The 27,763-nt window shown below is 58.6% G+C and overlaps 1 protein-coding gene and 2 long non-coding RNA genes across 4 annotated transcripts; all 3 read right to left on the bottom strand.

Moving 5' to 3' along the window:
• Nucleotides 1-644: 644 nt before the first annotated feature.
• Nucleotides 645-15,456, bottom strand: NR4A1 (nuclear receptor subfamily 4 group A member 1). 2 transcript variants are annotated; one of them, XM_014847445.3, is made up of 7 exons: nt 15,150-15,456; nt 4,723-5,585; nt 3,766-3,895; nt 3,337-3,488; nt 2,800-3,002; nt 2,537-2,715; nt 645-1,470 (listed from the first exon to the last, which is right to left on the bottom strand). In XM_014847445.3, the coding sequence occupies exons 2-7, from the start codon at nt 5,581-5,583 to the stop codon at nt 1,214-1,216; spliced, it is 1,782 nt and encodes a 593-aa protein (XP_014702931.1). In that variant the 5' UTR covers nt 5,584-5,585; nt 15,150-15,456; the 3' UTR covers nt 645-1,213. The 2 variants fall into 2 exon arrangements, with proteins under 2 accessions (XP_014702931.1, XP_014702930.2); XM_014847444.3 differs by lacking the exon at nt 15,150-15,456 and adding an exon at nt 8,380-9,535.
• Nucleotides 15,457-16,309: 853 nt separating this feature from the next.
• On the bottom strand, nt 16,310-21,237 carry LOC139041623 (uncharacterized). The gene is made up of 3 exons (XR_011497093.1): nt 21,098-21,237; nt 17,102-17,206; nt 16,310-16,430 (listed from the first exon to the last, which is right to left on the bottom strand). It is a non-coding gene; the product is annotated as an uncharacterized lncRNA (long non-coding RNA).
• Nucleotides 21,238-25,044: 3,807 nt separating this feature from the next.
• LOC123279993 (uncharacterized) lies at nt 25,045-26,330 on the bottom strand. Its single transcript, XR_006518494.2, has 2 exons — nt 26,197-26,330; nt 25,045-25,758 (listed from the first exon to the last, which is right to left on the bottom strand). It is a non-coding gene; the product is annotated as an uncharacterized lncRNA (long non-coding RNA).
• Between the last annotated feature and the right edge of the window lie 1,433 nt (nt 26,331-27,763).

Raw genomic sequence — 27,763 nt, 5'->3', positions numbered from 1 at the left:
ACCCCTCACCAAACCCAAGTCCCTGGGGCAGAGCCTAGAAATCTGCATTTAAGTCAGCTAAGCAACTGAGAGCTGGGGGGGTAGGAGAACCTATGCGGGGCACTGGGGCACAGGGAGGGGCCTCAGAACAATCGTCTTGCCAAGAGGGCAGGGGCCACCAGTAACCTGGGTCCTGTGGCTGGGGCGCTAGGCGAGTGGGGAGGAATGTTGAAAACAGGGATGGAAAAAAACTGACAAAGTAACAGTGGCCGCTAGCGCCATTCGGGGCCGCCCTGTCCCCAGCCCCGTGGTAAGCACCACACACACTCCTGTGATCCCAGTGGCAACGTGAGGCGGGGTACGCCCCTTCCCTGTGTTGCAGGCGTGGAAGCCGAACCGGAGACCATCCTCCCAGGTTAGGAATGGGGACGGCCAGAGCAATGCTCATCCCTCAGCGTCGGTGTCCGCGCAGTCTCCATCCTGGAGCCAGGCCTGTCATTAGAGGCTTTCTGCGGAGCAGCTGCCATTACGATCCAGCTTTTACAACTGAGTAGACTGAGGCCTGTTAGCTTAGGCTACTGACACCCATGATTTACGGGGAGCCACCTCTGTCTCTGACATAATGACGGGGTGTGCGGGAGGGTATCAGATAGATGGGATCCCAGTTTCAGCTACATGTCTATTTTTTATTCAATATATTAAATATATTAATCAGAAAAGTCACATACTATAAATCCAGGAAAATACACAAATATAAATGTCAGAATCTGTCATTTGTCTTCCTCCTAGAGTAAGTTTATGTACATGTGGAAGGAGGCTGGGAAGAGAGAGCGAGGAGGAGGAGGCTGGGACAGGCCTGCCCAGGCTGCTGGGGGCCCACCCCTCCCTCCTAACCCCGACTCCCACCTCAACCTCTTCCTTCCCGTATTTACAGCAGCATTTGGCTTATTTACAGCACGGTGGTGTGTGTTAAAAACGGTTTATCTTACAAAAACATGAAGGCCAGGACCGGGCTTGGGGGGTAAGACATATAGTAGGGGTCACCCTGTGAATGCACTCCCTTCCCCAGGGCGTGAGCTCCCTGCCGATCTCCCAGAGTGAGTGGCGAGGCCAGCCAGTCTGCAGCCCAGACCAGGGGGTGGTGGTCCGTGGGGGTCTGTGGGCCATGGGCGAAAGGCACGTGGGGTGGTGTATGAGCATGCACACACAGTGCACGCGCGTCCCCGGGCTGGGGTCAGAAGGGCAGCGTGTCCATAAAGATCTTGTCGACGATGGGTGGAGGGGGCACCAAGTCCTCCAGCTTGAGGTAGAAGATGCGCTGCAGGCCCTGGGTGCACAGGGTCCGCAGCTCGGGCAGCTTGCCCAGCAGGCGTGACAGGCAGCTGGCCGGCTGGGGCTCACCCGCCACGGCCGAGACGTGCTCCTTCAGGCAGCTGGCGATGCGGTTCTGCAGCTCCTCCACCCGCCGTGGCTCCTGCAGCCCGTGCCGCTCTGAGGAGGGTGCAGGATTAGCCACACATCTGAGGACCAGACCTCCCCCGAGACCCGGCCCCCTGCAGGTCTCTCAAACTCCTGCCACTGACCTTACGCTTCACTGGCTGTTTTTGCAAAAGCATGTTCTCACACATGAGCCCACTGCTGATCCCCATCAGCAGTCTAGGAAGTGAGTAATGCTCATTACCCTCATCTTCCAAGGAAGAAACTGAGGCCAAAAGAAGGTAAATGACTTGCCCAAGGTCACAAAAAAGACATAAAATCCTAAGCTTGGCTTTCTGACTCAGCCAGTGGGTTTTTTCCTCCAGACTCTTCCATTCTGAGAAGCCCTGGAGCTGAACAGCAGTGTTTTCGAGGCCACCCCCAGGGAAAGATGGCCCCAAAACCCACCACTCATTCTTCGCCCAGAGTGACTTGGACTTTATCCTATATAGTTGGGTCCCCTGTGAAATTTAAGTAGAAAAGGGATGGGGGCAGGTTCTGGTGCTTAACAAAATAAGAAGAGAGATCTGAAGAGCTCCACATTTAACACCAGAGTCACCCTGCGCCGCCCGCCCCCCACATAATTCTATTTACATAAAGGACACAGAGGTGCAGCCAGCCTGTGCTGTCAGAAGTCAGGGCAGAGTGACCCTGAGGGCTGATGAGGAAGATGCACAAGGAGGGGTCTGGGATACTGGTCACGTCTTGATCTCAGTGCTGGTTACACAAGTGTGCTTAGCTAACGAAAATTTATCCTTTGTGCACTTTTTGTGTATAATAAGATTCAGTAAGATTTTAAAGACACACCAAGACCCTACGCCACACATGACACCATACAGTCCGGATCTCGGGTAGCCTGGGATAATTCACAGACTGGCGTGGGCTTTGCAGTCAGACGCAGCTGGACCTGAACTGCGGCTCTGCCGCCCACCAGCTGTGTGGCTCTGAGCAAGTGCATGCCCCTCTCTGTGTCCAGTTGCCCTCACTTCACAATGCAGGGGCCCAGGAAGTGCTAGATGCCAGCCCGCTGCAACTTGGGACGGTGCCCTCCTGAGGGCCCAGCTTGGTGCTGGCCACTCACCTGTGATGAGGACAAGCGCAGAGAGGCAGGCGAAGGCAGGGACGTCGACAACCAAGCTGTGCAGGGACCGGGAGAAGGCCAGGATGCTGTCGATCCAGTCGCCAAAGCCGCGGGCGCACTGCAGCCGGTGCAGCACCAGGCCCGAACAGAAGATGAGCTTACCCTCGGCCGGCTTAGACCTGGCAGGTGGGACGCAGACGGCGGTCAGCAGGGCTCGGGGGCAGGTGGCAGGGGAGGGGCCGAGCGGACAGGGGGCAGCTCACCGGTAGGCCAGGCGGAGGATGAAGAGCTCCAGGAAGGCCGAGTCCAGCAGCAGGTCCTGGTCGCCTGGCGAGAGTTCGGCAAAGCCGGGGATCTTCTCGGCCCACTTGCGGATCACCTCCAGGGAGGCGGAGAGCAGGTCGTAGAACTGCTGCACGTCCCCAGCGTCCTCCTTGCCGAAGTGGGGCAGCACCAGCTCCTGGAACTAGAAGAGCGGTCCAGCTGGGTCAGCACCCCAGAAAGCGCCCGCACCAGGGCCACGGGGCACAGCCGTGTCATGTGCTCAGATGCCAGATCCCGGGGAAGAGAGAGTGGGACCGACAGTCCGCCCACGCTGGCGCTCGCCAATTCTCACATATTAACCCAGGCCCATGGCTGCTGGAAGGAGCACATTTTTCTAATTAGCCACCCACCCGAGGGGGCACATTTTCCCATCTGGTCAGCCCAGAGGGGGCTCCTCATTTTGCAACTTGTTGGACTGGAGGGGGGCCTTTTCTAACGGGCACAGAGGCGCTGGATGTTGGGAGGGTGGGCCTCACCTTGGAGTAGTCCAATTTGGCCGTGCTGGGCCCCGAGTCCAGGTGCGCCCGGACCAGGGAGGTGAGGAGATTGGCAGGGGAGGCATCAGGGGGCTGCTTAGGCTTTGAAGGGAGCCGTCCCCGCCGCCCTTTCAGGCTGTCTGTCCGGACAACTGCAGAGAAACAGGCGGGGGGAGGAGGGGACTCAGCGCTCGCTGTGCACACCCATGCTGGGAAGTACCCCCGAATCCAGACCTAGAGCCCCGGAGAGCCAGCAGACCCGACAGGGACCTTCCCGCAGTAAGCCAGGCAGGTGGACTGGAGATGGGGTGGAAATAAGGTCCAGGCACGGTCTCCCCTGCAGCCCACGGGCACAGATGTCCAGGGGCCTCTGCCTGCCCCACCCGCCTCAGGCCTGCCTGTCCCTGCCGGCCGGTCCCAGCCACCCACCTTCCTTCACCATGCCCACAGCCAGGCACTTCTGGAAGCGGCAAAACTGGCAGCGGTTTCGCCGCCTCTTGTCCACAGGGCAGTCCTTGTTAGCCAGGCAGATGTACTTGGCGTTTTTCTGTACTGTGCGCTGGGGGGGGCGACACGGAACAGGCTGTCAGAGGGTGGGGTGGGGAGGGGGGAGCCCAGGGGAGGGGACCGTCCAGATCCTGCTGCCATCGCAGACAAAAGCTCTCTCTGTTCACAGCTATTTTTCTAACATTTGGGTGGCAGGGGAGGGAGAGATGAAGGGGTGGGGGGAGGAACAAGAAAGTCTTGGGGACATTGGGGGTGGTTTCTGCCTCCAGAGAAAGACCCTCAGGATGTAAGATATGGGGCAGGGGCTCCCCAGCAGCCCAGACACCTGTAGTCCTTAATGTGCCTGTGTCCACCTGGCCCTTCCCTGGGGCAGACAAGAGAGGGCCAAGGAGGGGCGGGGGTGGGGACGGAAGCTAAGCAGGCACCCAGCACTGGGACAAACACACAGCCTGTTCCTGGGTCCACCCCCAGCCCTCAAGCACCAAGCCTCTTCCCAGGTCTTTTCATCTCATGCCAGGGACACGAGTGCCCTTCCCACCAGGACCTTGGGTGGGGGAAGGACAGGCAGAGGAAAACCAGAGCTGCCACTGGAAGCTCCCCTCCTGGGCAGCGCTGTGGCCGGCACCCTCTGCCCACACCTCACCCCTCCCTCCATCTCACTGCAGTGTCACTTGCCCTGCATACTCCGCTGCAGGAGAGGTCCCAGCCCCCTGCCAGCTCGGGGTCCCCAGGAGGGTGGCCCACGTGGCATGCTGCCCCCTTCCTGAAGGGCAGGACTAGCTGGGAGGAAAACCCAAGAGAGGCTCCCACAGACCCCGCTGGGATGACAACAGCCCCTCCGCACTCCTCATGCAAAGCCGCCCCCAGGCAGCCCAGTACCTTGAAGAAGCCCTTGCAGCCCTCGCAGGTGCGGACGCCATAATGCTGGCACGAAGCGTTGTCCCCACACACAGCACAGCGGCCCTCGCTTCCACCCGGAGCCCCACTTCGGGCCTTGGCGGAGGTCACGGGCGCATCCAGCATCCCCGAGCCGTCCAGGTGTGGAGAAGTGGGCACCAGGCCTGGGAAAGCCGCCGGCATGGAATAGCTCTCTCCCTCCCCCAGCTGGTGGGTGGCCTGCGAGGGGAACAGCTTCAGGGGACTTTGGGCCAGGCTGGGGCCCGTGGGAGGGCTGAAGGAAAAGAAGGCCGGCGGCTGGGGGGGCCCAGAGGCCTTGGGCAGCTGCTCTGTCCATGCCCGCAGGCCTTCATAAGTCTGGCTAGGTGAGAAGGGGCCGAATGAGCCGTCCCAGGGAGAGAGCTGGGGCGGCTGGAAGCTGGGCGTGGAGGGTGACGGGGCTGAGCAGGGACTGCCGTAGTAGTCAGAGCCGCTGGAGGACAGGGTCTCATCCAGGGGGCCGCTCAGGGTGCCGGGGTAGCAGCCGTACACCTGGAAGTCCTCGAACTTGAAGGAAGCAGAGGCGGGGGAGGTGGCTGAGGACGAGGACGTGGAAGAGGCCGAGGAAGAGGCTGAAGAACAGGGCTGGGCTGTCCCCGGCAGCTGGTAGAGGAAGGTGTCAAACTCCCCTGTGTACCCATCCATGAAGGTGCTGAAGCTGGGCAGGGCGGTGGGGGCCGCCTCGGCGCTGGCTAGGTCCATGGCTGGCTTGCTGAGCTCAGGGCTCAGGGAGTCGCTTGCAAGGTGGTCACGGGGTCCTGGGCTCGGTGCTGGTGTCCCATATTGGGCTTGAATACAGGGCATCTCTGGAGAGGGAGGAGACCAAAGGGGTGGGAAGGAGTCAGTGAGAGAAGCCTGACCTCTGAGTATAGGCCCTGAGCAGTCAGGTGGCAGGAGTCGCAGCCAGACATGGGACACAGGCGTTAGGGCCACGGCCCACCGAAGAACCCAGGAATCCTGGCCCCTGGCCCGAGCACCATCTCGCCCTCCATGTCACAAAGCCCTTGGGCAATGGCCCAGTGGAGAGTGGGCTCAGTCGGAAGGCCAGCCACACCCCAGGCAGCCTGGGAACCCTGGTGAAGGCATCCAGCCAGCATTTCTCTGCTGGAACAGGGGGAAGCTGTGTTCCTCCAGCCCCTGCCCTCCCTCAGCGGGTAAGGCATGGGTAGTGGCTGAGAGAAGGGTGGGTGGGAGAGGCAGCCACGCAAAGCCTGAGCCCAGGCCCCGGGAGCAGATATGTGGTTTCTCCAACCTGGCACTTGTGGGAATATTCCCAGGCATGGCCCAGCCTCTGCAAAGCCCCCTCTCCTCCTCCCTCCAGTGCCTGCGGAGAAGGACACTGTGAAAATGGAAGAGGAGCTGGGAGTGAAGCCCCAGCCGCCTAAGAAAGTGGCTTAAGCAGCATGGAGTCTGTCCCCCACTCCTGCCCGCACCCTGAATACTGAGCAAAGGCTGCAGATCCCACGCGCACCACGGGCCTTGCCATCTGGGGATGGGCAGCCACTCTGTACTGCCAGGGATGCTCCCAGAAGCAAAGAGAAAAGGAGCCCAGGCCCCTCACTCGGTCCCTGGCTCCCCAGGGGATCGGGTAACCTGGCTGCAGACATTTAAAGGCCATATGCTGGAGAGAGGCCGAGAGGGGGCAGGAGGAGGAGGGATCAGCCCCCCCAGACTTCCAGGAGAACAGATAGTCCCTAAGAGAAATTTCTCTGCTGCCCCCAACACTTTTTTCCTTGTTATTTTTATAAGAGAACTCTGAGAGTCCGGCAGAAGACTTGAGGCAGCTGTGCAGGGAGGAGAACGGGCCCGCTGGTGGGTGGATGGTGGGCATCCTGCCCCTGCCCAGGTCCCCCCACTAGAAAGTGTGCCCTGAAGAATTCAGCAGCTCAGGCAAAGGGGCTTACACCTCCCAGTCCTGAGGAGCCTGAAGAAGCAGAGATAGCATCACACAGGGGGATCCTTAAGTTCGCAGACTGGTCAAAAACTAACACGGAAGAGGCTCCGGGACAGTTTCCCATCCCCACTCCACGCCTGGGGTCTGCACAACTCTGGCTTCACCAGTCAGGGAGGGAGGCTGGGTAAGAAAGCAAGCTGGAACAGAGAGTGCCATCATCAAGGAGGACAGTGGGAGGGGGCAAAGGTTGGCACTACCTCCTGGCTAAGAGCCCAGGGAGTCCTCTGGTCCTAGCCTTTCTCCCACCTGCATGGGCCCTGGACAGGGCAGCTGCACCCCTGGCCTGACACTCCCACAGTCAACCCAGACAGCAGAGCCCCTCAAGCTCTGGCCCCACCCTCCCAGTGGTGCCCGTCCACAGGCATACAGCACCTGCGAGATAAGGGTGGCCACGTCTGCCTGCACTAGGACAGCCTGGGCAGGGATGGGATTGGGGTGGAGGAGGAGAGGTGGCAGCCACGCAGGGCTGGGCGTTCCAGCCTTATTCAAATCCTGTTTCTCCACTTGGACGTCCCACATCCGGATCAACCTCCACTAACCTATCCCCCCCCACTCTGCGCAGGTACTTAAGGACAACGCAAGATATGGACCTACATCTAGCCTGGGGGCGGGGGGGGGGGGGGGGGGGGGGGGGAGCCGTCCCACAGAGAGGAGGAAGAGGCGGGGCTGAAGGAGGGAGCGGGGAGAATCCGGCTTCAGGCAGGTCCTGGCAACAATGTGGTTTGCACCTGTTACACTGAGCAAGCCTCAGACTGCACCCTACCTGTGTGATCCACCAGGGACTATGGGCAGGGGGATCCTCCATAGTACCGCACCAGAGACTCCAAAATTAGCACCTCCCATCGAGGATCCCCAAGGACCAGGGTTTCCACATCACACACACACACACACACACACACACACACACACACACACACAAGATCCAAGCTACAGCCAAAACAATCTTCCTTGTGCTTCCAGAGACCCTGCTCCTGCCCCTAAGAAGACTCGCTTATTCCAGGACAGCAACATCTCCTCCACAGTTCAGCCACCAATGCTGGCCATTTATTTCCTTCAGCAATCCAGAGGTCTCCCAAGACAGTTCTGGCAGAAACTTCAGGCTAGGGATCCCTGCAAACTGAGCCACAACCTCTAAATTGTTAAGAAAACAACTAGGGCCATGGGGAGGGGAACTGACAAGCTGGAAGGAAGGAGATCCTTTTGGAAATCCAATCCTGTAGAAGTCGGATGGATCCCAGCATCCGAAGCCCTGCGTGCCTTCTCCCCCACTGTACTGAGACCCCCATTAGCACCTCGGTGCAGGGCGCAGTGTGCCCACTTAGGCACCCTGGGAGACTGAACTCCCGCCAGCCTCCTACTGGACAAGTCCCCACTCCTGGCGCCAACCCTCACCCCCTGCGGCTTCCACCTTGCACAGACACTCCCCCACACCCACCGCGCCCAGCAGACTCCAGTCCGATCTGGGTCCTCATCCCGTTCCAACCACTCCCCCGCAACACCAGAGCTGCACCCTCCCCGAGCCCTCCCGCATGCAGCCCCTACAACATCCTTTCTGCTCGCGCGTACACCCATCTCCTTCATGCAACATCTCTAAAAACCAAAACAAGAGTCCTGCTGAGACGCACGCTCCCCGCGGGGGCACCTACCCGGCCAGCTCCTGCTCCCCCTGCCCGGGACCAGCGCCCCGAGTCGCAGCCTTGTCCCGCGTGCGCTCCGCCGTCCTGCACACTCCCCAACTTTCGCAGCCTCCGCCACTGGGGCTCCCCGGCCGAGCCCGACCCTCCTCTTAAGCGCTCCGTGACGCACGGGGAGGGGCGGGGGCGCCGCTGACGCACGCGGCCCGGCGCGCTGTGGCCATACAAGGGCGCGGGGGGCGGCGCGGTTCCGGCGGGAGGCGGCCAGGGGGAGGCGCGGGCCGGGGAGCCCGAGGGGGCGGGGCGAGGGGGGCTGGAATGTCTGCGCGCGTGACGCACGCGGGGTTCCATTGACGCAGGGAGCGCGGAGCGTTTGATCTATAAATAGGCCCCTCGCGCCTGCCGCGCCGGCTAAAAATAGCAGCTCGCGGACTCGCGCGGCTCCCCCCGCCGGTCCTCGGACCCGGCCCGGAGCCCCCAGGGCCCGAGAAGAGGGCGCTCGAGAGCCCTGCCGCGGGGCTTCCCCGACGAAGAGCTCACCCTCCGGCTGCTCCCAGGAGCCCCGGCCGCGCCCGTCCCTCCGGCCCCGCCTTTGCACCCTCCCAAGCCCTTCCTGGAGGCCTGGGGGTCGCCCTCTGCCGCTGCTAGGCGGCCAGGGCAGGAGTAGGGCTGGCAAGTAGGGAGTTGGCCTGGGGAACCAGCGCCCCCACCTTAGGCCAAGGAGCAGCCTGTGCACTTGACCGGTCTTCCTCAGCACGGTCTGGGTCTGAGAGGCTGCCCCAGGCATGTCGATCAGAACCCTACACCCCCCCCCCCCCCCCCCCCCGCCCCGGGCTTATTCCCTCCCCCCAATTTCCCATGCAAAGTACCTTCCGGAGGGCAGGGGTTTGCCAGCCCAAGATGGGCCAATGGGCTCTGCTCCACTCGCTGAACTTGATTTCTCCCCAGTCCCTTACAGGGTGAGTGCACCTAGCTGGGAAACTACCGAATTTCAGAACCGGGTGGAGCCTGAGAAATCTTTTCGAATTTGTGCCGACTCTTCCCCATTTTATAAATAAACAGGCTCAGAGAAATAATAGTACTTGCTCAATGTCACACAGCGAAGTGGCGGCACACTGGGGAGGAACCCAGGGCCGCTGCCTGCCTCTCTAAGGGCTCTCTCCCCGTCCACGATTAGGGAGTACCCACACTCCCGCCTCACCTCCAGCACCTGTGGGCAGAGCAGCTCTGAACCGCCCCGTGGAGGGGGAAGGGCCTGCCAGGGCTGGATCCGAGCAAAGACCAGCCTGCAGCCACCTGGAGCCTTCTCTGGTCTGGCTGTCACCCCTCTACCCCGATTTGCCTCAAGCCTGGGGAGCCCTCACCAGCAGGTAAGAGAGGATGAAAGAAGGGCTATATTTAGAAGGAGAAGAGAGCCCCCCTACACTGGGGCTCCGCCCAGCCCCCTTCTCCTCTGTAGGTCAACATGAAGCATTTCTGCTCACTGAGCCTGCAGCCTGGACCCCACTCTCCGCTCCTCTGGTCACCCCACAGCACTTCCCTCTACCCTTGAGGCACTTCCTGCCCCTCACTTCCGCCCTCCCGTCCCATCTCAGGTTTCCCACACCCTTGTCTCCAGCCCCCACTTCTGCCCACTCAAAGGTCCCACCAGCATCTCCAACTTGATCCGTCCCAGACAGAGCCTGTCATCGCTGCATGCCCTGCCCGCCACCCCATCGCTGCTTTTGATGCCCCATGCGACTTGTCACTTTTTCCTGAAACTCTGTTTTGGAACATCTCTTGGATCCCCCGTTCCTACTGTCAGCTACAGCCCACACCTCACTGGTACCTGAAGGAGCAGACCAGTGACCTGCCCTTGTCCTTGCCTACACTCATTAACAAAACTGCCCCTTAACAATCTTGTCTTCTCTTTCCAAATCCCACTGTCCACCGCAGATAGCCTTTTGTTTTTTTTGAGGAAGATTAGGTCTGAGCTAACAAATGCTGCCAATCCTCTTTTTGTTTTTCTTGCTGAGGAAAATTGGGCCTGAGCTAACATCCATGCCCATCTTCCTCTATTTTATATGTGGGATGCCTGCCTCAGCATGGCTTGACAAGCAGTGAGTAGGTCCACGCCTGGATCTGAACCAGGCAACCCCGGGCCACCGAAGTGGGACGTGCGAACTTAACCGCTGCCACCAGGCTGGCCCCTGGAGCAGTCTTCATGTAACACCAATCTCCTTTAGTGATCTAATTAGAACCTGCCATTGCTCCCGTGTCACAGCATGCAACCTCAGTGTGGACCAGGCTCCAGAGAGCTCTGGCTTTTCCCAAACCATCTTTCAGAGACTCTTCAAGGCCTCCTGGGTGAAGGTGAAGCATGGGCAGGATAAAACAGCTGGGACCCCTCCAGGATCTCCACCCCACTTCAGGCAAAGTTTTGTTTTTCTTTGTCTTGGGCTTTTGCATAAGATTTTGCTTGGAAAAAGCATGCCACAGCTAAAAAAAAAAAAAAAAAAAGGGATTGAAACCACTAATATAATTCACATGCTCCCATTTTGCAGATAAGGACTCATGGGTTCCCAGAGGAGCTGCACCTTGCTCAGGAGCACACAGCAAGTCTGGGCTGCTGAAACTGGCCCCAGCCATGTCACGGACTGCCTTCCCACCCAGCCCCCGACCGGGTTCTGGGACGCCTCCCTCCACCTCAGCAGGGCCTTCCTCAGGAAATAAAAACGACTTTAATATGTCAGCAAAAGATCAATAGTATTCCCTCCATCCATCACCAGCAAAACAGGTGTATTATCTGCAGCTTGACCAGTCTGTGCTCCAGCCAGCCATAACGGTTCTTTGAGAGCGGAGCCAGCGTGAGCCCTGGTACCCGCCTTCCTCCCCACCACTCTCCATTTGTAAAAAGCAACACAGCCCATCCCTACTGTCCTGTGCAGTCAGCCCACCCAGGAACCTCAGACAGCTCAAGTGTGGTGAGGAGCTGTCCAGGGCCCAGGCTTAAATCTCTAAATCTCATCATTTAGCCTCCAGAGCTGTGCCTGCAGCCCAGGCCCCGCCTCCCCGGGTGTTCCAGGTTGGAGGCTGCTGTCTTGCTGGAGGGTGAGGCAATGGCAGCTGCCACCTGGCCGTGCTTGTGGAGGCGGGGACGCTGGGGGGTCTGAACACACTGCACTCTGAAAATAAGTCAATAAGGAGAAAGAGGCAGAGTCCCTCTGTGGAAACGCAGCCAGGGCCACCCATTCAGGCACCCATGTGGAGCACCCAGCCTAAGACAGACGGGAGAGAGGCAAGAGGGGCTTGGGGACCCCTCTGCTGGCCAGAGGCCCTCTGGGGAGGGTGGCCTGGGGCTCTGAAAGGGGTAGGATTTGGCTAAGGTGGAACTCTGGGGAAAGGCATAATTGATGCAGATATTGGGAGGCCTAAATAAGCTGGTCTAAGGTTGGACAGAGACTCCCGAGGGACAGCCAGGTCCAGCCTTCAACTGCACGATCAGAAGGAACAGCCCCTTGAGCGGCCACACAAGGCTCCCACAGCGCGGCCCAGCCACCATTCGGCTCTCATCACCCGCGGCTCCCTGCTGCCCCCATATGAGGACCTTGGGCTAAACCCTCCCACCACCCACTGGGCACCTTGCTCCTCTTCCTCTCTTCTTCTCTAATCCTGCTGATCCTCCAAGACTTCAGATCATGGTCCACTCCCATGGACCAGCCCAACTCTTAAGAATAAGCACCTTCCTGGAGGGTGGGGGTCATGAGGAACACCAATCAAGGGTCAGACCTCTGCCCAGGGCACTCCATGTGGCTTCTTCCACTTAATCCTCTCCCAGGCTTCCAGGTTTGCAATCATGACCCGCATTTTATAAACAAGGGGATGGAGGCGGGGGGGCAGGACTCTGACTCAGGTCTCCTAACTCCCAGTTTTGTCCTGGACCCACTGCCCTCAACTCTGAACTCCAGAGGCTGTGGCTTCTGGCCCCACAGGCCTGGACAGTGTCCCACAGAGCCAGGTACACACACAGCCTGTAAACAGCAAACAGCGGTGCCTGTGAGGGGGGTCTCTGGTGGGACCGGAAACACTCCAGTTCCCCATCCAGACGATGGTCACCTGGGTGTGTTCACACTGGAAAAGCCATCAAGCTACACTCTTAAGATTTCACATCTATGATTTGTACACTTTTCTGTTTCGTATGTTATACTCTCAGAAATAAAAGTTATACGTAAATAATATAAAAAAAATATAAAATAAAAAATAGCCACACCTAAAGGGGAGAGAGATAGTTACTCAAATGGATGCAGACAGTGCTGGAATTGACTGAATACAAATTCATGCAAGTGTGTGTTCCTGAAATCAGAGAAAAACAGTGGCTGTTTCTCCTTACGTATTTGTTCTAGCAACAAGTACTCAGTACATCTCCAGACAGGAGAAGCTGCGACATCTGACACTAGAAAAGGTCCTCACACAGTACGTTTTCTGAACCACTCTCTAGGCCGTTGCCCTTCAGTCAAATCCTATGGGCCCGAGGACTTATCTCGCGCTCAGACCCATCCCTCCCCACCAACATGTGCACATGAGGGCAAGGCCCTGTGTCCCCCACCTGCAGGGGGACCCTTCGTGCACCCCCAACAGTAAGTAGCCCAGGGCAGGCCCCAGAAGGGCACCTGGGTCCACCATCGCTCCCCAGCCAAGAGGGCGAGTGTGGAGCGGGGTAAGTGGGATGGAGGAAGTGGAACCGCACAGGCCTTTCCCACGCTGCCCCCGCCTTGGGCTGGCCCCACCGCAGCTGAGCAGAGGGCAGGAACTTGCCCTACTTTTGTCCTTTTACCAGACCACTCCCCTCGACAGCGTCCACACCCTTCCCGCAGGGTGGGCAGAGGGAGCGAGCTCTGCCTCCTCCCACGGAGAAGTGGCCCCGGGAGCTCCCCCTGCTCAGCCCCAGGACCTACTGCCAGCCCTGACCCGGCCACTTCCTCTTCCTGCCCTGGCAGTGGCCAGGGGGATTTGTGCTGTGGCCAGGGAAGCACTGCCTACGGCCTTGGGGGGCCTCCCACTTGGGGGGACCACACTGAAAATTGGCGATGTAGGGTCAGGCCCAGGCCCTGCCACGACCACGTGTGTTGTTACCTCCCTGAAAACAGGCTCCCAAGGACGCGGGGAGGTCAGTCGGTGCCCCCCTGCCCCCACCCCAGCCGTCAGCAGAGGCAAAAGATGGAGGAGCTCTCAGAGGCATCTTTGACCAGGAGCCAGCAAGCCTAGTGTGTGACCTGTAGCCAGTCCTTGCCCTCTCCGAGACCATTTCCTCAGTGGCCTGACGCAGACAACATTGCAAGTCCCTGTGCTGCGAGAATTCAGTTTGTTAACAGAAGGCAGAGGCCCAACAGTGTAACAGAGCACTATCTGGGGGCCGGGACCCCAGGCCCCTCCAGCGGAATCTTGGGATGGCAGGGAAAGGAGCTGGGGGAGCCAGCACCCCCTTCTTCAAGAACTAGAGATAAACAGTAACCCCATCTCCCTCTCTCCCCCTCCAGGGCTGAGGGAAAGGAAATGAGAGTGTGCCTAGAGATGTGACTCCACCCAGCCGCAGGAAAATTCCAGACTCCGTATGCAGCAAGTGCTCAATTAATACTGTGAAGAAAGCTGGTTAATTAAGGAGGTCAGGCCTCTCTCCACAGAGGTTATCTTCAGTCCAGTGATTTCTTGACCCCCACGCACTGTCAGCCAGAAGGAAGGAACAGACAGCATAAAGGAATAAGATCAGACTTCAGAAAGAACAGCCAGACTGGAAAACGCAGCCAAGATCACGGAGCTCCTTTGGGAAAGGCTGGCGGGCCCTAACTTGCACCCTCCTCAAGTCTCCTTCCGTGCCCCTCAGGCTGCTCAGCTCCTGGCCAGCTCCCCTCTCCTCCACCCTTGGAGGGTCTCCCAACCGCCCTGTAGCACATCAACACCCACCAGATGCCCCTGCCCCTGCCGCAGGTCTCCACCCAGCCTCCTTGGGCAAAATTTCAAATTCCAAAATAAAAACCCTCTGATAACGAGCCCCAGCCGGAAAGACTGATGTATTTTCCTATTGTTAAAGTATTTTTAGTCGCAGGCTCTGGATTCGTTTAGAGACTCACGTTCAGAAAGGGAAAAAAAATTTTTTTTGAGAACTGAGGAGAGCCTCCCACGTCAGGAGCTGCCACTTATTCCAGGCCGGGCCGAAGCCCCTGGCTCGGGGCCCGCGGAGCGTGTTTGTGGCAGGCTGGTTGGCAGACTCGCCAGATCTCGCTCCAGCCCTGCTTCTCAGGCACCAAAACCAGCTGGGAAGCCAGGCACGGAGAGCAGGACAAGGCTGAGGGCTCAGGGAAGCCAAACCCCGGGTTCAGCTCCCTGGTCCCAACCAGCTTGGGGACCCAGGGACCCCATTCAGGGACCAATGCTGAGGTTCCATGACAGACACCAGCTCACTCTAGCGTCCCTCCACGGCCAGAGCAGACCAGGGCCTGGTCCAGGCCAGGTCGACAAAAGAGAAGCATCTAGACCCTGCTGGAAGTCTCCGAGGAAGGAGAGAGATGGCATCCCCTGTCCCATGTCCCCCGGTTCTCAGTCACCAAATGTCGCAAGTCTGACTCCCATGATCCAACTGTGGCCAAGCCTTTCCTCTCATTCCTTGGGGTGGTCGGCCACCCCTGCTTCCCCACGACCCCCACCTCTGCCCAAGGCCAAAGAAAGCACAACCTAGACAGTCACAATGGAAGAAGATCCAAACAGCCCAGCTCCCATGCCTTGGTTTCCCCATTTCCAAGACTCACCAGCTCCCTCCTCACGATCTGCTGACTCTCAGAGATGCTGGACGGCTGCACCACGGGAGAACCCCAGGGTTGGTTGAGGGCCCTTCCTGGCGGCCTCAGGGAGCCCTGCGGGAAGAGATGTGACTGCCTAGTTAGCCCGTCCTGCCTGGCTGAAGCTGTGCACCGGCTGAGCGGGCTCAGGACGCGGAGCCGTCTCCAAGCCAGTGTGTTCTCCTCTGTTTATATAGCCGAAACCAGAGCCGGCCTCTGGGGACAGGGGGAGCTGCTTCAGGGCCCTCTTGGCTGAGGCCTGACTTTGGCCCAGGTCAGCAAGAGCCCAAAATAGTCAGCTGACGGGAGCCCCAGCGTGAGCGTGACCCTGGGCCCGTGCCCAGGCCTGGCAGACAGGTGCCCACGTCACAAGACCAGCAGCTCTAGCACTCATGGGGCCCTGGTTGGCAGCCCCTTAGGGTGGCCTTGGCAGTGTGTCTGGCATGGGAGTTCCACCCAATCGCCACCATCACCCAGACAACAGGGTAACACAAGGAATTCTGTCCCCGGGGACTGCTGTGTAGTCCTTCCCAGAGGGAAGGCTGGGTGCTTAGGAGGCTGGGTCTGAGCTGAGGGTAGAGGTGGGGGCCAAGTGGAGGGAAAGACACCTGGCCCACTGCTGTCATCTTCACTCACGTGCTTCCCAAGTTCAGCTCTCCGGCTGACCAGGGACACTGGGAATTCCTCTCCCTGTCCCCAGCCTGAGGTTGGTGGCACAGAATCTGCTGTCAGCAGGAGCCGGTGCACACCCAGCCCAGCCCCTGGAACAGGAGGCCCTGCTTCCCAGGGCTTGTCCTCCTGCCACCCAGGCTCGGACTGGATACCCCATCCTCCCCATCCCAGCCACCTCTCTGGGACTCTCTGCTAACTCCACACGAGGCAGCAGTGTTTGGGGGTCTGGGGGAGACCCTCAGCCAGCTCTTGCTTCATCCAGGGACCTTTCAAGGCCTGAGCGGGGTTGCTGCTCAGAGATGGCCCTCTGTTCTGGGAGGAACCCCAGGGTCCCTGTCCAGGGTGCCAGGTTGAACTCCAGCTTCCTCAGGGAAACACAGAAGCCAGGACTGTGGTGCCCTTGGCCCCATCCCAGTATCTCAGGCCCCCAAGGAAAGACCTGGTGGAAATCTCATTCCCACACTCCACCCCTCACCCACTGATCAGCTTGTACCTTCTCTGGAAGCATCCTCAGGCTCTACTGTCCTCACTGTAGGACCTTAAAAGTCACTTCTCCTCCCTGTAACTCAGTTTCTTCATCTGTAAGAGGAGGAGGTGAGCTCAATGGCCGAGGATCCCTCTGGCCACGGCTACAAGTCCGAGGGGTTCCCTATCAGGGATGTCGGATGAACAGTAGAGAGTCCGTCCCTGCCCTTTGTGAGCAAGAGCCTCCCCATTCACAGAGGCACCCCCCCATACCAGACCCCACTGGACTTAAAGGCCTGACATAGTGGGGAGGCGGTGGTCCCCACCCTTTCAGGGAGGGATGGGGTGGTCTTGGCCTTCCCTCTGGTACAGTGTCTACACCCTAGAAACAAGTCAGCTTCCCATCCCCCAAGTGTGCCCCACTGCACTCCCAGCCTTGAGCTCCCCAACCCCACCCCTGCGGCTTCCTGGAACCAGGCACATGCTGTCATCCCCCACCCCCACCCCCCATCCCCTGCCACCAGCCCATGTCACCCGGGCCCAGAGCCCCTCAGCCTATCCGACTAAGAAAATCAGGCTCCTCCCTTCCCCACCCCTGCATCCCCCCCCACTGAAGAAATCAGATCTCCCCATGCTGAGCGCACCTCGCCTGCCACCTCTGCAGGGCTTCCCCCTCCATTCCCCAAGCCACATCCGCTTCAGGCAGTTCCACACCCACCTCTGCCCCCAGCCCCACCTGCTCGGGGGCCCAGGGGGTGTACAAGGGACAACAGCAGAGCACTTACCACTCTGGGTGGACCCACAGACCTTGGACAACACTCAAACCATCCCATGGGCCTTCAGGACACCACAGAGGGGCCGGGGCTGGCCTCTGTCCATGGTGGAAGCCTCTGTAGAGGGAGAGTCAGTGTGAGGGAGGGGACACCAGCCAGCAGGACTTTCCCTGGAGACAGCACAGCCAGGAAACAGCAGTAGGAACAAGGGCAGGACCCAGGCCACGAGGAGGGGCATGCCAGCCCAAGGACCTCCCTGGGGTGGGCGTCAGAGCCTGGAGGCCCACACCCCAAGCAAACAGCTCTTGGGGATATAGGGTGTGGCCAGGAGCTGCCAGCAGCATCTGGCAGGGTTCTCAGGGCCATGGAGACACATGCCAGCACCCAGCCCCTCAGCCTCACACCCCACTTCTGGGTGGGGGTGCCTCAGTCCAGCTCTCAGCCTCGTGAGGTGCACAAAAGGGCATTTTTTAGACAGAGAAAAGGGAGCTATCGTGAAGACAGAGCAGAATACCTCTTTATTCTTAAGGGGCTCCAACTCGACCCCCAAAACCTCAGAGGCCCCCAAAGGGCAGGGGCGCTATGCCCCATCTCCAGGCAGCCCAGGCTTCTAACCAGAGCAATGGGGCCTCTCAGGAAACCTGTGACGGGACTCCAGTCCCAAAACGAAAAGGCCCAGCTGGGAGGAGAGTGGTTAAGAGCAGGATGCTGGATCCCAGATTGCCCGGGTTCAAATCCTGGCCCCATCACTTGTAACCTTGGGCAAGTTACACAACCTCTCTGTTCTCTGTGCCTCATGTTCCTCATCTGCAAAAATGACAGTCTGTAACGGACATCTCTCGAATGCACAACAAGGGGGTTTCCATCAGGCTTACAATGAGTTAATATGTATAAAGGACTGAGAACAGGGCCAGAGACACACATGTGATATCATTATTAGCAGAAATTACATGAGGACACACAAAAGCTAACCCTAGACCCTGGTTCCTGTCCCACGCCACTTCTGGGCACCTGGCCTCTCCTTTTGGAGCCAACTGTGTGCACCACCCCTCCAGCCTCTTCAAGGGCTCCCCTACGACCGTGCTGGTTCCAAAGCCCCCTTCAGCCAGGTCACCCCAGACCCCACATCTCTCCTTCCCTTTTCCCACCCTTATTCAGCCCTCTCCCCTTTCCACTGGGCCCCAGAGTGAGGACAGGACTTCTCTGGCTGTCTGGCTGCCCTTCAGGCCAAGATGAGGACTGGTAAAGAGAAGCAGATGTTTCCATGATGGGAGGCAGAGGGAGTAAGGAGGAGGGCATCGGAGGGTGGGGGATGGGTTTCCTCGCCCTCCTGACCTCTGCCCCAGGGTCCACAGGCTCAGGGGAGCTCCTGTGGCCCACAGTACCCGACTCTCCTCTTACAGAGCTATGAGCACCCTTACATCCCTGTGAGTATGATGGGAGCAGGGAGTGAAGGCCACAGGAGAGAAGGAGAGAAGGGTATTCTGGAACATCTGGAGGTCCTCCAGCCCCAAACAGTAGGCAGGGTCAGGCTCCAAACCCGCCCCCCACCGGCTACACCTGCCTCCTAGAATGACACTGTCATCTTCCCATACCCCAGAAATGGGTCTGCAGCTGGGCCGCAGGGACCCCCCCAACCCTCCCTTTTCTCCCCACCAACCCACAGCTGAGGAGGAAGGGCAGGGAGGGCCAACCACCTCCTGCCCCAGCCAGGCCCAACCTGAGCGCCTGGGTCTTCCCCACCTGCGTCGGAGAACCGGGGCCAGAGTCAGGGACCCAGCTGGTGCCCAGAAAGTGACTCCTAACATCTCAGAGCAGGAATCTGATGCCATCTCCCGTCCCAGATCAAAATCGCCTACTCAGCAGCCGTTCCACAAGCATTTACTGGGGGCCTACTGGCAGGGAGGCCGTGAACAACGGGAGACCCAGAAGGAGCAAACCAAGGTCCCTGGGCCCCAGGGGGTTATGATGGAGGAATGAGTCAAGGTCAATCACAATCAGCACTGTGCAAACCAGAGGACAAACCAGGGGCTGAGTGGGCTGGAGCAGGAGACAGTGATGCCCCCAGCGGGGTGGGAGCATCCAGCCAGACTTCAGCACCCAGCTCCTGCTCCCCCTCCTTGCTGTGCTCCAGCCCCACGGGCTCGCTTTCCGCACTCAGGACCGCTGCAGTGGCTGTTCCCTCCGCAGGCAGTCAGTGCCTGGGATGTCTGTATGGCTAGCTCCTCCTCAATCGGGTTTCCATTCTCATTCCACCTCCTCAGACAGCCTCCACTGCCACCCCACAGGAACCTATTTCTATTATCTCCACAGGACGAACGCTGCTGCTTTGCTCAGTTGTCCGTCTCAGTCACTGCAGAGTCTCCCATCTCTGACACAGAGCTCAGCACTAGTAGGGCTCAGCAAGTAGTTGCGGGATGGAGGAAAGGAGGACTTATATATGCACGGGCACAGGGCAGGAGGAGAGCTGGCCAGTCACTTGGAAGGAGGTGGAGAGGACATTGCAGCTAAGGAGCTGTCCCTTGCGTTGCAGGGTGCAGCCAAAGTCTGAGGGTTCTTCCCTACGCTGAGTCACAACCCGGACTCCAGGAACTCCCAGCCCCGGACCCCAGCTCTGCTCCGGGCCCACCCGAAACCTCCTTCTCCTCCTTCCTATCAAGCATTTGAGTCTTTCCTTAACTAAACCCCTCCTTGTAACAGGACACGGCTGACAGGCCCTCTGCAGTCCTGCTGGCCTCCTGGGCATAAGCTCTGTATTGGCCAACGTGCCCACCCAGAAATGGGCATATTACTATTGTTAACAATAACAGCAGCTAATATTTGTTGAACACCACGTGCTAGATACATTACTAAGCACTTTACGTGCATTTTCTCATTTCAGACTCACAACACTGAGAAAGGGTTATCATGAACATTTTACCAATGAGGGAACTAAAGCCCAGAAATGTTAAGCAACTCACCCAAGATCACACAGCTAAGAAGCGGCAAAGCTGGGATTAGAACCCAGAGAGCCCCACCAGGGAGCCCAGGGCCAGCTGTCCCTCTTCCCCAGTTGGACCTGTTCAGTGGGTAGAGGCCTCAGATTGCACAGCCAACACCAGAGAGCAGGTGGGAAGCCCCGGGCCCTGGGTTCTGGGCTTTTGAGCCAGGCACTGACCCCTGAGCTGACTTTCTAACTTCAGGACACCCTTCAACATTTATAATACAACACATTCATCTTGTTAGTCTTGGTCCATCCTTCTGCCCAGTTGCCATCATTTGGGATCTTGATGGTGTCATACCTCTCAGCCCTCGGTCACGACAAAGAGATGGCTGGCTTCCCTCATAAGTCTTCATCCAAGTCACTGATCCAAACATTCACTGGAGTGGGTCTAGGACCAGCCCGCAAGCACCGCTGAGCTGCTCTCCAGGCTGTTGTCTGCCCCCTCAACCCATCAGCAGCCTTTGGGCATGACTGTTGCGAATCCACCTACCTCTGCCCAGCCTTCCTTCCCCACCATGCTGTGAACACTAGCCCCAAACTCAAATTCATATTCACTGTAAACCACGGTAAATGTCGCCTCTGCAGAATTTCTAAGCCCCGGTCGGCTCCTGACTCCAGGAGACCCTCCCCAGGCCCGGTTCCTCCACTCAGTCCCAGGAAAGGGTTGCCCCGGGCAATTCTGGTCCCGGCTCGATGTCCTGGCAGCTGAGCTCCCCAACTCCTGGAACCCGTTCCCCGCAGCTGGCTGGGAAATGGAAGGAATTTCTCCAGCCTGGCCACCTCCAGCGCCCCTCGCGGGCCAAACCCCACCCTTGGCGGGCTGGGGACAGAAAGCGCTGGCCGCCGCACTGGGGGCCGACTCGGAGCTGGCAGGATCCGCTGGGAATCCAGTCCCTGTCCCCGCGCCCCGGTTCCCAGCAGGACCCCCAGCGGGGCCTAGCCGCCCCCGTGCATCCGCGGAGACCCCACTCTTCCCGGGCCTCTCCCGGGGACCACCGCGCCGCCTCCCCGCACGGCCCGCTCACCTGGCCCGGCGCGCTCGGCTGGCCTCTCCGCCCCCGCCTCCCGGGGTCGCGCGCCCGAAGGCGGCAGCCGCTCCTCTCCTGGGGGCCCATGCCGGGGTCGGGGTCGCCGCGGGGCCCCCGCCAGTGCCGCCGCCGCCGCCACCGCCACCTAGCGCTCCCGCGCCGCGCCCCCGCCCGCAGCCCCCAGCCCGCAGTTCCGGCCGCGCCGCGCCCCCCGCCCCCGCAGCCCGCGCCGCCCGGCCCGGCCCGGCGCGCCTCCCCCGGCGGGCACCGTGACGCGCGCCCATTGACGTCTCCGGAATCCCGGCGGCGGCGGCCGACGCAGCCTCATCAATGGGCTAAAAATAGCGGCGCCCGGAATAGTCGCGAGCGCCCCGCCCCGCGGCCCCCCCACCCCCGGGCCGCACACCCCGTTACATAATCCGGCCTGCGGCGGGGCGACCGGGCTCGGGGAGCTGTTTTGCAGGGGAGGGTTTTGTGGCCTGGCTAACCCCTTCCGAGGCGGCAAACCTGGAGCTGGGTTATACTTAAATTTACCCGGGGCTTCCCCTAAGGGAGAGGTGGAAAAAGTGAGGCCCAGAGACGCGCGGTAGCGGCCCGAAGTCACACAGCAGTTAGGCTGGCTTGAGGGACAGGGCCCCCGCCCTCTGTGCCCTGGGCACCCCCACCAGCATCGCTTGGCCTGCGTGCCATCCCAAGGGCAAGGAACCCAGCTAGCGGGGTGCCCAGCTTCCACACAAGAAGGCAGGTTAGAGAAAGAGGACTTCTTGGGAGGGTGAAATTTCTCCTGAAGAGAAGCGTCCCTAGAGGCAGGTGTGCAGGCAGGGGCCAGGCCCTGGTGGTAGAGTCACTGATCTGGCTGCTCCCATACTCTGTGTGACCTAGGGCAAGTCACTGCACCTCTCTGAGCCTCAGTGTCCTTACCTATAAAATGAGCATGCTAATATGATCCACCTTTTCTGCTTATCGGCAGGATGGATAACCGGTGCAGGTGCCGTGTACACAGCAAGCACTCAGTTGTTCCCCTCGCTCTCCTTTAGGAGTCTGACTTCCCCCATCCACAGAGGCTCGCCACAGTGGCCAGGAAGCCGTGAGTGGCCCACCCTCTTCTGAAGAAAATTCCAAGCACAGGCCTCCCCAGGAGGAAGCTTGGAAGGTTTCTGCCTCCCCCCGACTGGAACACTCGGTGGGAATGGGAGCACTGTCTCATCCTGAGCAGACCCTTCTCCCCTGACAGCGGCCCGCTCAGGAGTGGCTGGTTCAGGCAGGCCAGGCCAAGCTGGAGCAGTGGGGCCGGGATCTGGCTGAGTGGGGTTGGGGTGACAGTGTCTGCTCCTGTACCCATCAAGCAGGACCAGTCCTGCGCTCGGCTGCACCAGCCACCAGCCCCTGCTCGTTTCTGGAGCCACCTTAAATCACCAGCAGGCTGTCCAATGCCGGCACCCAGGCCAGGCCCACGCAGCCAAGAATCTCCTCTGCATTCGAAACTCCTAAAGAGGCCCCACACCCCAGCTCAGCCCTCATTCCAAGGGCCACATTCCTCTCCCCGGCCCCCTGTCCACCCCCAGAAATCCTTTTCTGGACCTGTCCTAAACTCCTACGGCAATCGGAAACCCCTTTCTCTCGTTCCTCATAATGATCCCAAGAATCTCTGGCTTGTCTCAAAATCAACTTCTCAGAACCTTGACATTTCTCTCCCAGATTCAAGTCTTAGGCTGATCTAGAGACAAAGAAACCACGGCTTCAAAAATGGCAAAGTGGGGGTAGCCCTGGGCCGGCTGCTTCCTCCCCCACCCGCTCTTCTTCCTACCCCAAGACTTCTTTCCAAATGGGCTCTTTAAAGAAGCCACTACCCCCTCTTTTTCTTTTTCCAGAAATCTAACTTTTGAAATACATTTTTAAAATATTTGCCTGTGTAGGAGAAATACATTTATTTGGACAGGAAGGATAAAAAAAAAAAAAAAGGCTCAGTTACCAGTTTTTCCATGAAGGCTTCCAGCCCACAGAGGTCTCTCCCTTCTATAAATACGTAAGCACAACTTGGCTTTATTATATCCTGTCCTGTTTTATAATGAAGTAAAACCTATATTAAAATATGTAATGCTAAAACACACACACCTGTGTGGCTCATGACAGCAGCGTGAGGCACGAGAGGGAGCACAGGCTCCAGAGGCCTGAGATTGAGACTGCTTCCAACCATTTCCAACTGTGTGACTTCAAGGAAGTTACTCACCTTCTCTGGGCTTCACTTTCTTTATTTGAAACCTCAGGATGATAACATATCCATCTCACAGAGTCATCATGAAGAGTGCATCTTTTTCTCTTATTTATTTATTTATTTATTTTGAGGAAGACTGGCCCTGAGCCAACATTCATGCCCATCTCCCTCTATTTTATATGTGGGACGCCCGCCACAGCATGGCTTGATAAGTGGTGTGTAGGTCTGCGCCTAGGATCCGAACTGGCTGCAAACTTAACTGCTAGGCCACCAGGCCGGCCCCGTGAAGAACGCATCTTTGATAGCAGATAGAAAGAATGCAGCAAGGAGTCTGGCACGTAGTGACAGACCTGCCATTTCCGTGCAGGAGGAATTGGGGGAAGGAGGGCTGGGGACCTGGTCTTGAAGCTGTACATGCATAGCACTCACCACAGCTTTGCCCAGCTGGTGTGTTTATTTGGGGCCTTGAGGAGCTGCACAGATGATGGGGGCAATGTCACCTCTTAGTGTCATTACGGATGTCCAGTGAATTTCAGCTCCCTTATTGTCTGCTTGATCCAGGTCACTCAGCTTGTCAGTGGCCAAGCCAGGACCACAGACCAGAGCTTCCGACTCCCAGACCGGGGCTCTCTTTCAACCCACCGTCTCGTTCCTTCATACCTTCCCCTCCTCTTTCTACACAAATTCCAGGAACGACAACACAGCCCCTACTGCAGGTAGGAAAACCAAGGGGAGAGGAGGTCAACTACTCGCGTGGCCGAGGAGCTGGGACTAGAGGGGAAAACAGACACTGCGGCCGGTGCTGTTCCACATCCTGGGAAGTTCCTAAGGGAGAAGGACAAGATCTTCCTGCAGAAAGCTGGCTCCTAGTCTGATTGGGAGGCAGGACACAACAACAGTTATAAAAACATTGCCAGAAGGGCCAAGAGGCAGCCTCCAAGAGGCCTTGAGCTGGCATTGGGGTGGAATCTAGAGGGTTAATCTGACAGGCCCCATGAGAAGAAGGGAACATGGGGCACAGTGTGAAGGGAGAGCCAGGACCAGGAAAGGCAGAGAGAAGGGAGGGCCTCGCCTGGAGGAGAAAGGCTGACCCGAAGCTCATAGGTATGGGGCAGAGGCAGGATTGAGGTTCTGGGGATGGAAAGCCCCAGGACCCACGACAATCAGCCAGACCCCTAGTGGTCCTCCCCATATGGCCCTCCATCTCACAATAGCAGAAACCCTTGATCCAACCACACCAGTAGGGGAGGCACCATTCCCTCACTGGGGCGCGTGGGGGAAAAGGATGTCAAGGGGGTTCCCCTGCCCATTTGGGCCCAAAAAGACCTCCATTGCCCAGGCCTGGCCCTCGATGAGGAGAGGGGCTGTAGCGCGGATTCCCTTCATGATTCCTTTCTTTATCTTGAGGATCAAGAAATACTCGACCGGGGTGCCCCCACCCCTCCCCAGGTTTAGGAGGAATTAAAGGGAAAGAAAGAAAAATGGGGGCACAAAGACCGGACCTTCCTGGGGCTGTCCCAGGGATCAGGGGCCTTCCAGGGACACCGCCCAGATGGGGTTACATGCTCTGCATTACATAAGGATGAGGCGGCCCGCTGGGTGCTTTTTCGAAGCGCCTCCACATTTGCTCTTCCCTCGTTGCCATGGGAGGCAGTCAGGGCCGGCACGAAAAAGTGGCCAAGGTCACCAGGCTGGAGGTGACAGCTGAAATGAACGCCAAGATCTCCCCTAAACGCAAGCCAGGCTCTTTATTAAAAACAAACAGAAATCTTCTGTAACTCATTTTTTAAATTGCAAAATCAAACAGGCTCGTTGTAAACAAATGCAGAACCGCGTGATTTACGAAGTGAGAGGCCGGCCCGGCACTCCCAAACGAGCAGACTTCGGTAATCCTCCGCTGTCAGCTTCCAGATGGCTCTCCACGTCGCCAGAGATCGGATCTGGCCCGGCGGGCCCTGCCCGAGGGGCCGGGCCGGAAGGATCAGGCAGACCCCGCCGCCCGCCGCGCCTCGGCCGGGCCCCCTGCGCGCTCCCGGGGGCGGCCGCGCCGCGCCGGGTGGGGCCGGGGAAGCCGCTACGTCACGGGAGGGCGGGGGCCCGCGCCGGCGGCCGGGGCCAGCCAGGATTCCATTACCTCACCAGGCGGCGCCGGGTAAACGCTGCTGCAAGCCATTGGCTCCCGTGCCGCCCTCCCAACCAATAGCACGAGAGCATGCAAATCAGCCACCGCTGGCCGCTTCCCTCGAGTCTGGCGTATGCAAATAGACGTCTTAGCGTGGATGAGGAAGAGGGGTCTCGAAATCAGCAGGGGCTGTTTGCGGACGTGCTGTCGTAAATCTGGTCCAGCCAGTCCTGAGGGGGATGGAGTGTCATTAAGGGTCAGCGGCCTTAATTCTTGAACTGTCTTTCCAGTTAGATCCCAATTCTTAGAGATTCAGTGAACCTAAGAAATGGTGCAAAAATTATTTAGGTCAACTTGGAAATGAGAGCAAGGAAGAAATAAGACATAAAGACACAGAAAACTGGAATGTACTTTGGAGAACACCTAGGTCAACGTCCTCGCTGAGGACACAGCAAAGAACAAAACAGATACAGCTCCTTCTCTCCTACCCGGCTCCTTACAGCCCAGTAAGGGAGACGGATGTGAAACCATCTTACAGATAAGTACTAAGTGGCATAAAGAGAAAAGGAAATGCAGGATACCAATGAGATAATTCAATGGGGAGTTGTAAATTAGACAGGGGTGGTGGATAAGGGAATGCTTCTCCAAGGAAGCAGCTTTTTTTTTTTTTTTAAAGATTGGCATCTGTTGCCAATCTTCTTTTCTTTTCTTCTCCCCAAAGCCCCCCAGTACATAGTTGTATATTTTAGCTGTGAGTACCTCTGGTTGTGCTATGTAGGATGCCGCCTCAGCCTCCAGGATCTGAACCGGCGAAACCCTGGGCCGCCAAAGCAGAGCGCAGGAACTTAACCACTCGGCCACTGGGCCTGCCCCAGGAAGCAGCTTTTAAACTAAGGAGTGTCTGTGGGGTGGGGAGTTGGGGGAAGAGCCAAGTGTTCCCGGGAGAGGAAGCAGTATGTGTGGAAGCCCAGAGGTGGGAAAGGGCTTGGTTCCTTCGAGCAGCAGAATAAGGTGAGTAACTAGAGCCCAGGGACTAAGGGAGAGTTTCGGGACATGGGGCTGGAGAGGAGTCCTGGGCCAAATGTGTGCTAGGCTCTGGCTAAGTACTTCTCTTGCTTTGTCTCTTCCTTCTTTCAACAGCCCTCTGAGGTAGGTACTGCTTAGTATTGAGGGAACAGATGTCACACAGCTGAGAAATAGCAGAGCGGATCTGTATCCGGGTTGGTGTGGCCTCAAAGTCTGTGCCTTGAACCCCTGGTCATTGCCTCCCAGATTGGAGTCTGAGGTTTGGAGTGGTGAAGTGATTTGCCCTGAATGTCATGGCTTGCAACAGAGCCAAGCCCTGCAGAGAGGTCTGCAGATTTTTCACTGTGCTGTGAAAGGACACAGGGACAGGGAGAGTAGGGAGGGCATGGAAAGAAAAGGTCCTCTTTGCCCAGACCTTGGGGTTTGCTAGAACTTAGGGTTTCCTGGAGTGGAAAGAGGTAGACGTTTTTAAGCATCTGTCTCTGGGGGTGTGCTGCTGGTCAGCAGGCAGCCCCCTTGGAGGGTTGCTGGGCCTGGCGTGCCAGGGCAGCCCGGATTAGCTGGATCTTGCGTGCTATCCCAGTTGCCTAGCGATGCTGCTCCTCCGGCTCTCACCAGGAGAGCCAGCTCTGGTTACGGGTGATAACTCCCCGGGGTTGGGGGTGGGGGCTGGAGAGACATGGAAGCAGGCGGGAGGGCACAGGAAACCAAGCCTCTCTCCGTCCAGGTTTACCTGGCAGTGGAGTGGGTACCCCTTAGCTCTCTGGCATACCTTTGGGCCTGTCTCCCCTGTGCCCGCTCTATGGCCTCAGAAGTCCAGGGCGCACAGGCACATGGGGAGGGTGGCAGAGGCAGGGGCAGGGCCTTTCCAGGGAGTGCTGCTGCAGGCGTTTGGAGGGGAGCCCTGCCCTGACAGCTGAGCACCGCGAAGAGCAGCTCTGCCCTCTCCACTGGGCGTCACTGTGTGTGGGCACCTCCTTGGATCCAGCGGCCCTGAGGGTGGTGACAGAGTGGGCTATGACACAGGAGACATGCGGATGGAAGTGGAGTGCAGCCCTGGACTAATGGAGCCTGCAGCCTTGTCACCCTCCCGCCCGCCCCCTGCCCCTGCCAGCAGCGCCCATCCTGGCCCTCATTTCTCTGGCTCTCTTAGCAGAGCTCCCAGCTCTCCCTGGTGCTGGCTGCAGAGATCCCACAGTACTTTCTCTGGCAAGGCTCTGGCTCCCAGCACCCAGGGAGGTTGCAGTGGGTGTGGTGAGGCTGTGAGCTGCCCTAGCCACTCAGGCTTCTGAGTGGGATG

This window comes from Equus asinus, chromosome 22 (genome assembly GCF_041296235.1).
Source record: "Equus asinus isolate D_3611 breed Donkey chromosome 22, EquAss-T2T_v2, whole genome shotgun sequence".
Lineage (NCBI taxonomy): Eukaryota > Metazoa > Chordata > Mammalia > Perissodactyla > Equidae > Equus > Equus asinus.
This window is presented reverse-complemented; position numbering and strand designations above follow the sequence as displayed.

Bases quoted from the DNA above. Each gene is read 5' to 3' on its own strand.
- NR4A1 (XM_014847444.3), bottom strand. From the start codon at position 9,154: ATGCCTGGGGCAGCCTCTCAGACCCAGACCGTGCTGAGGAAGACCGGT. The intron at 3,896-4,722 runs GTACTGGGCTGC...CGCCCCCCCCAG, and splicing joins GCTGCAAGGGCTTCTTCAAG to CGCACAGTACAGAAAAACGC. The intron at 2,716-2,799 runs GTGAGCTGCCCC...CCCACCTGCCAG, and splicing joins ATCCTCCGCCTGGCCTACCG to GTCTAAGCCGGCCGAGGGTA.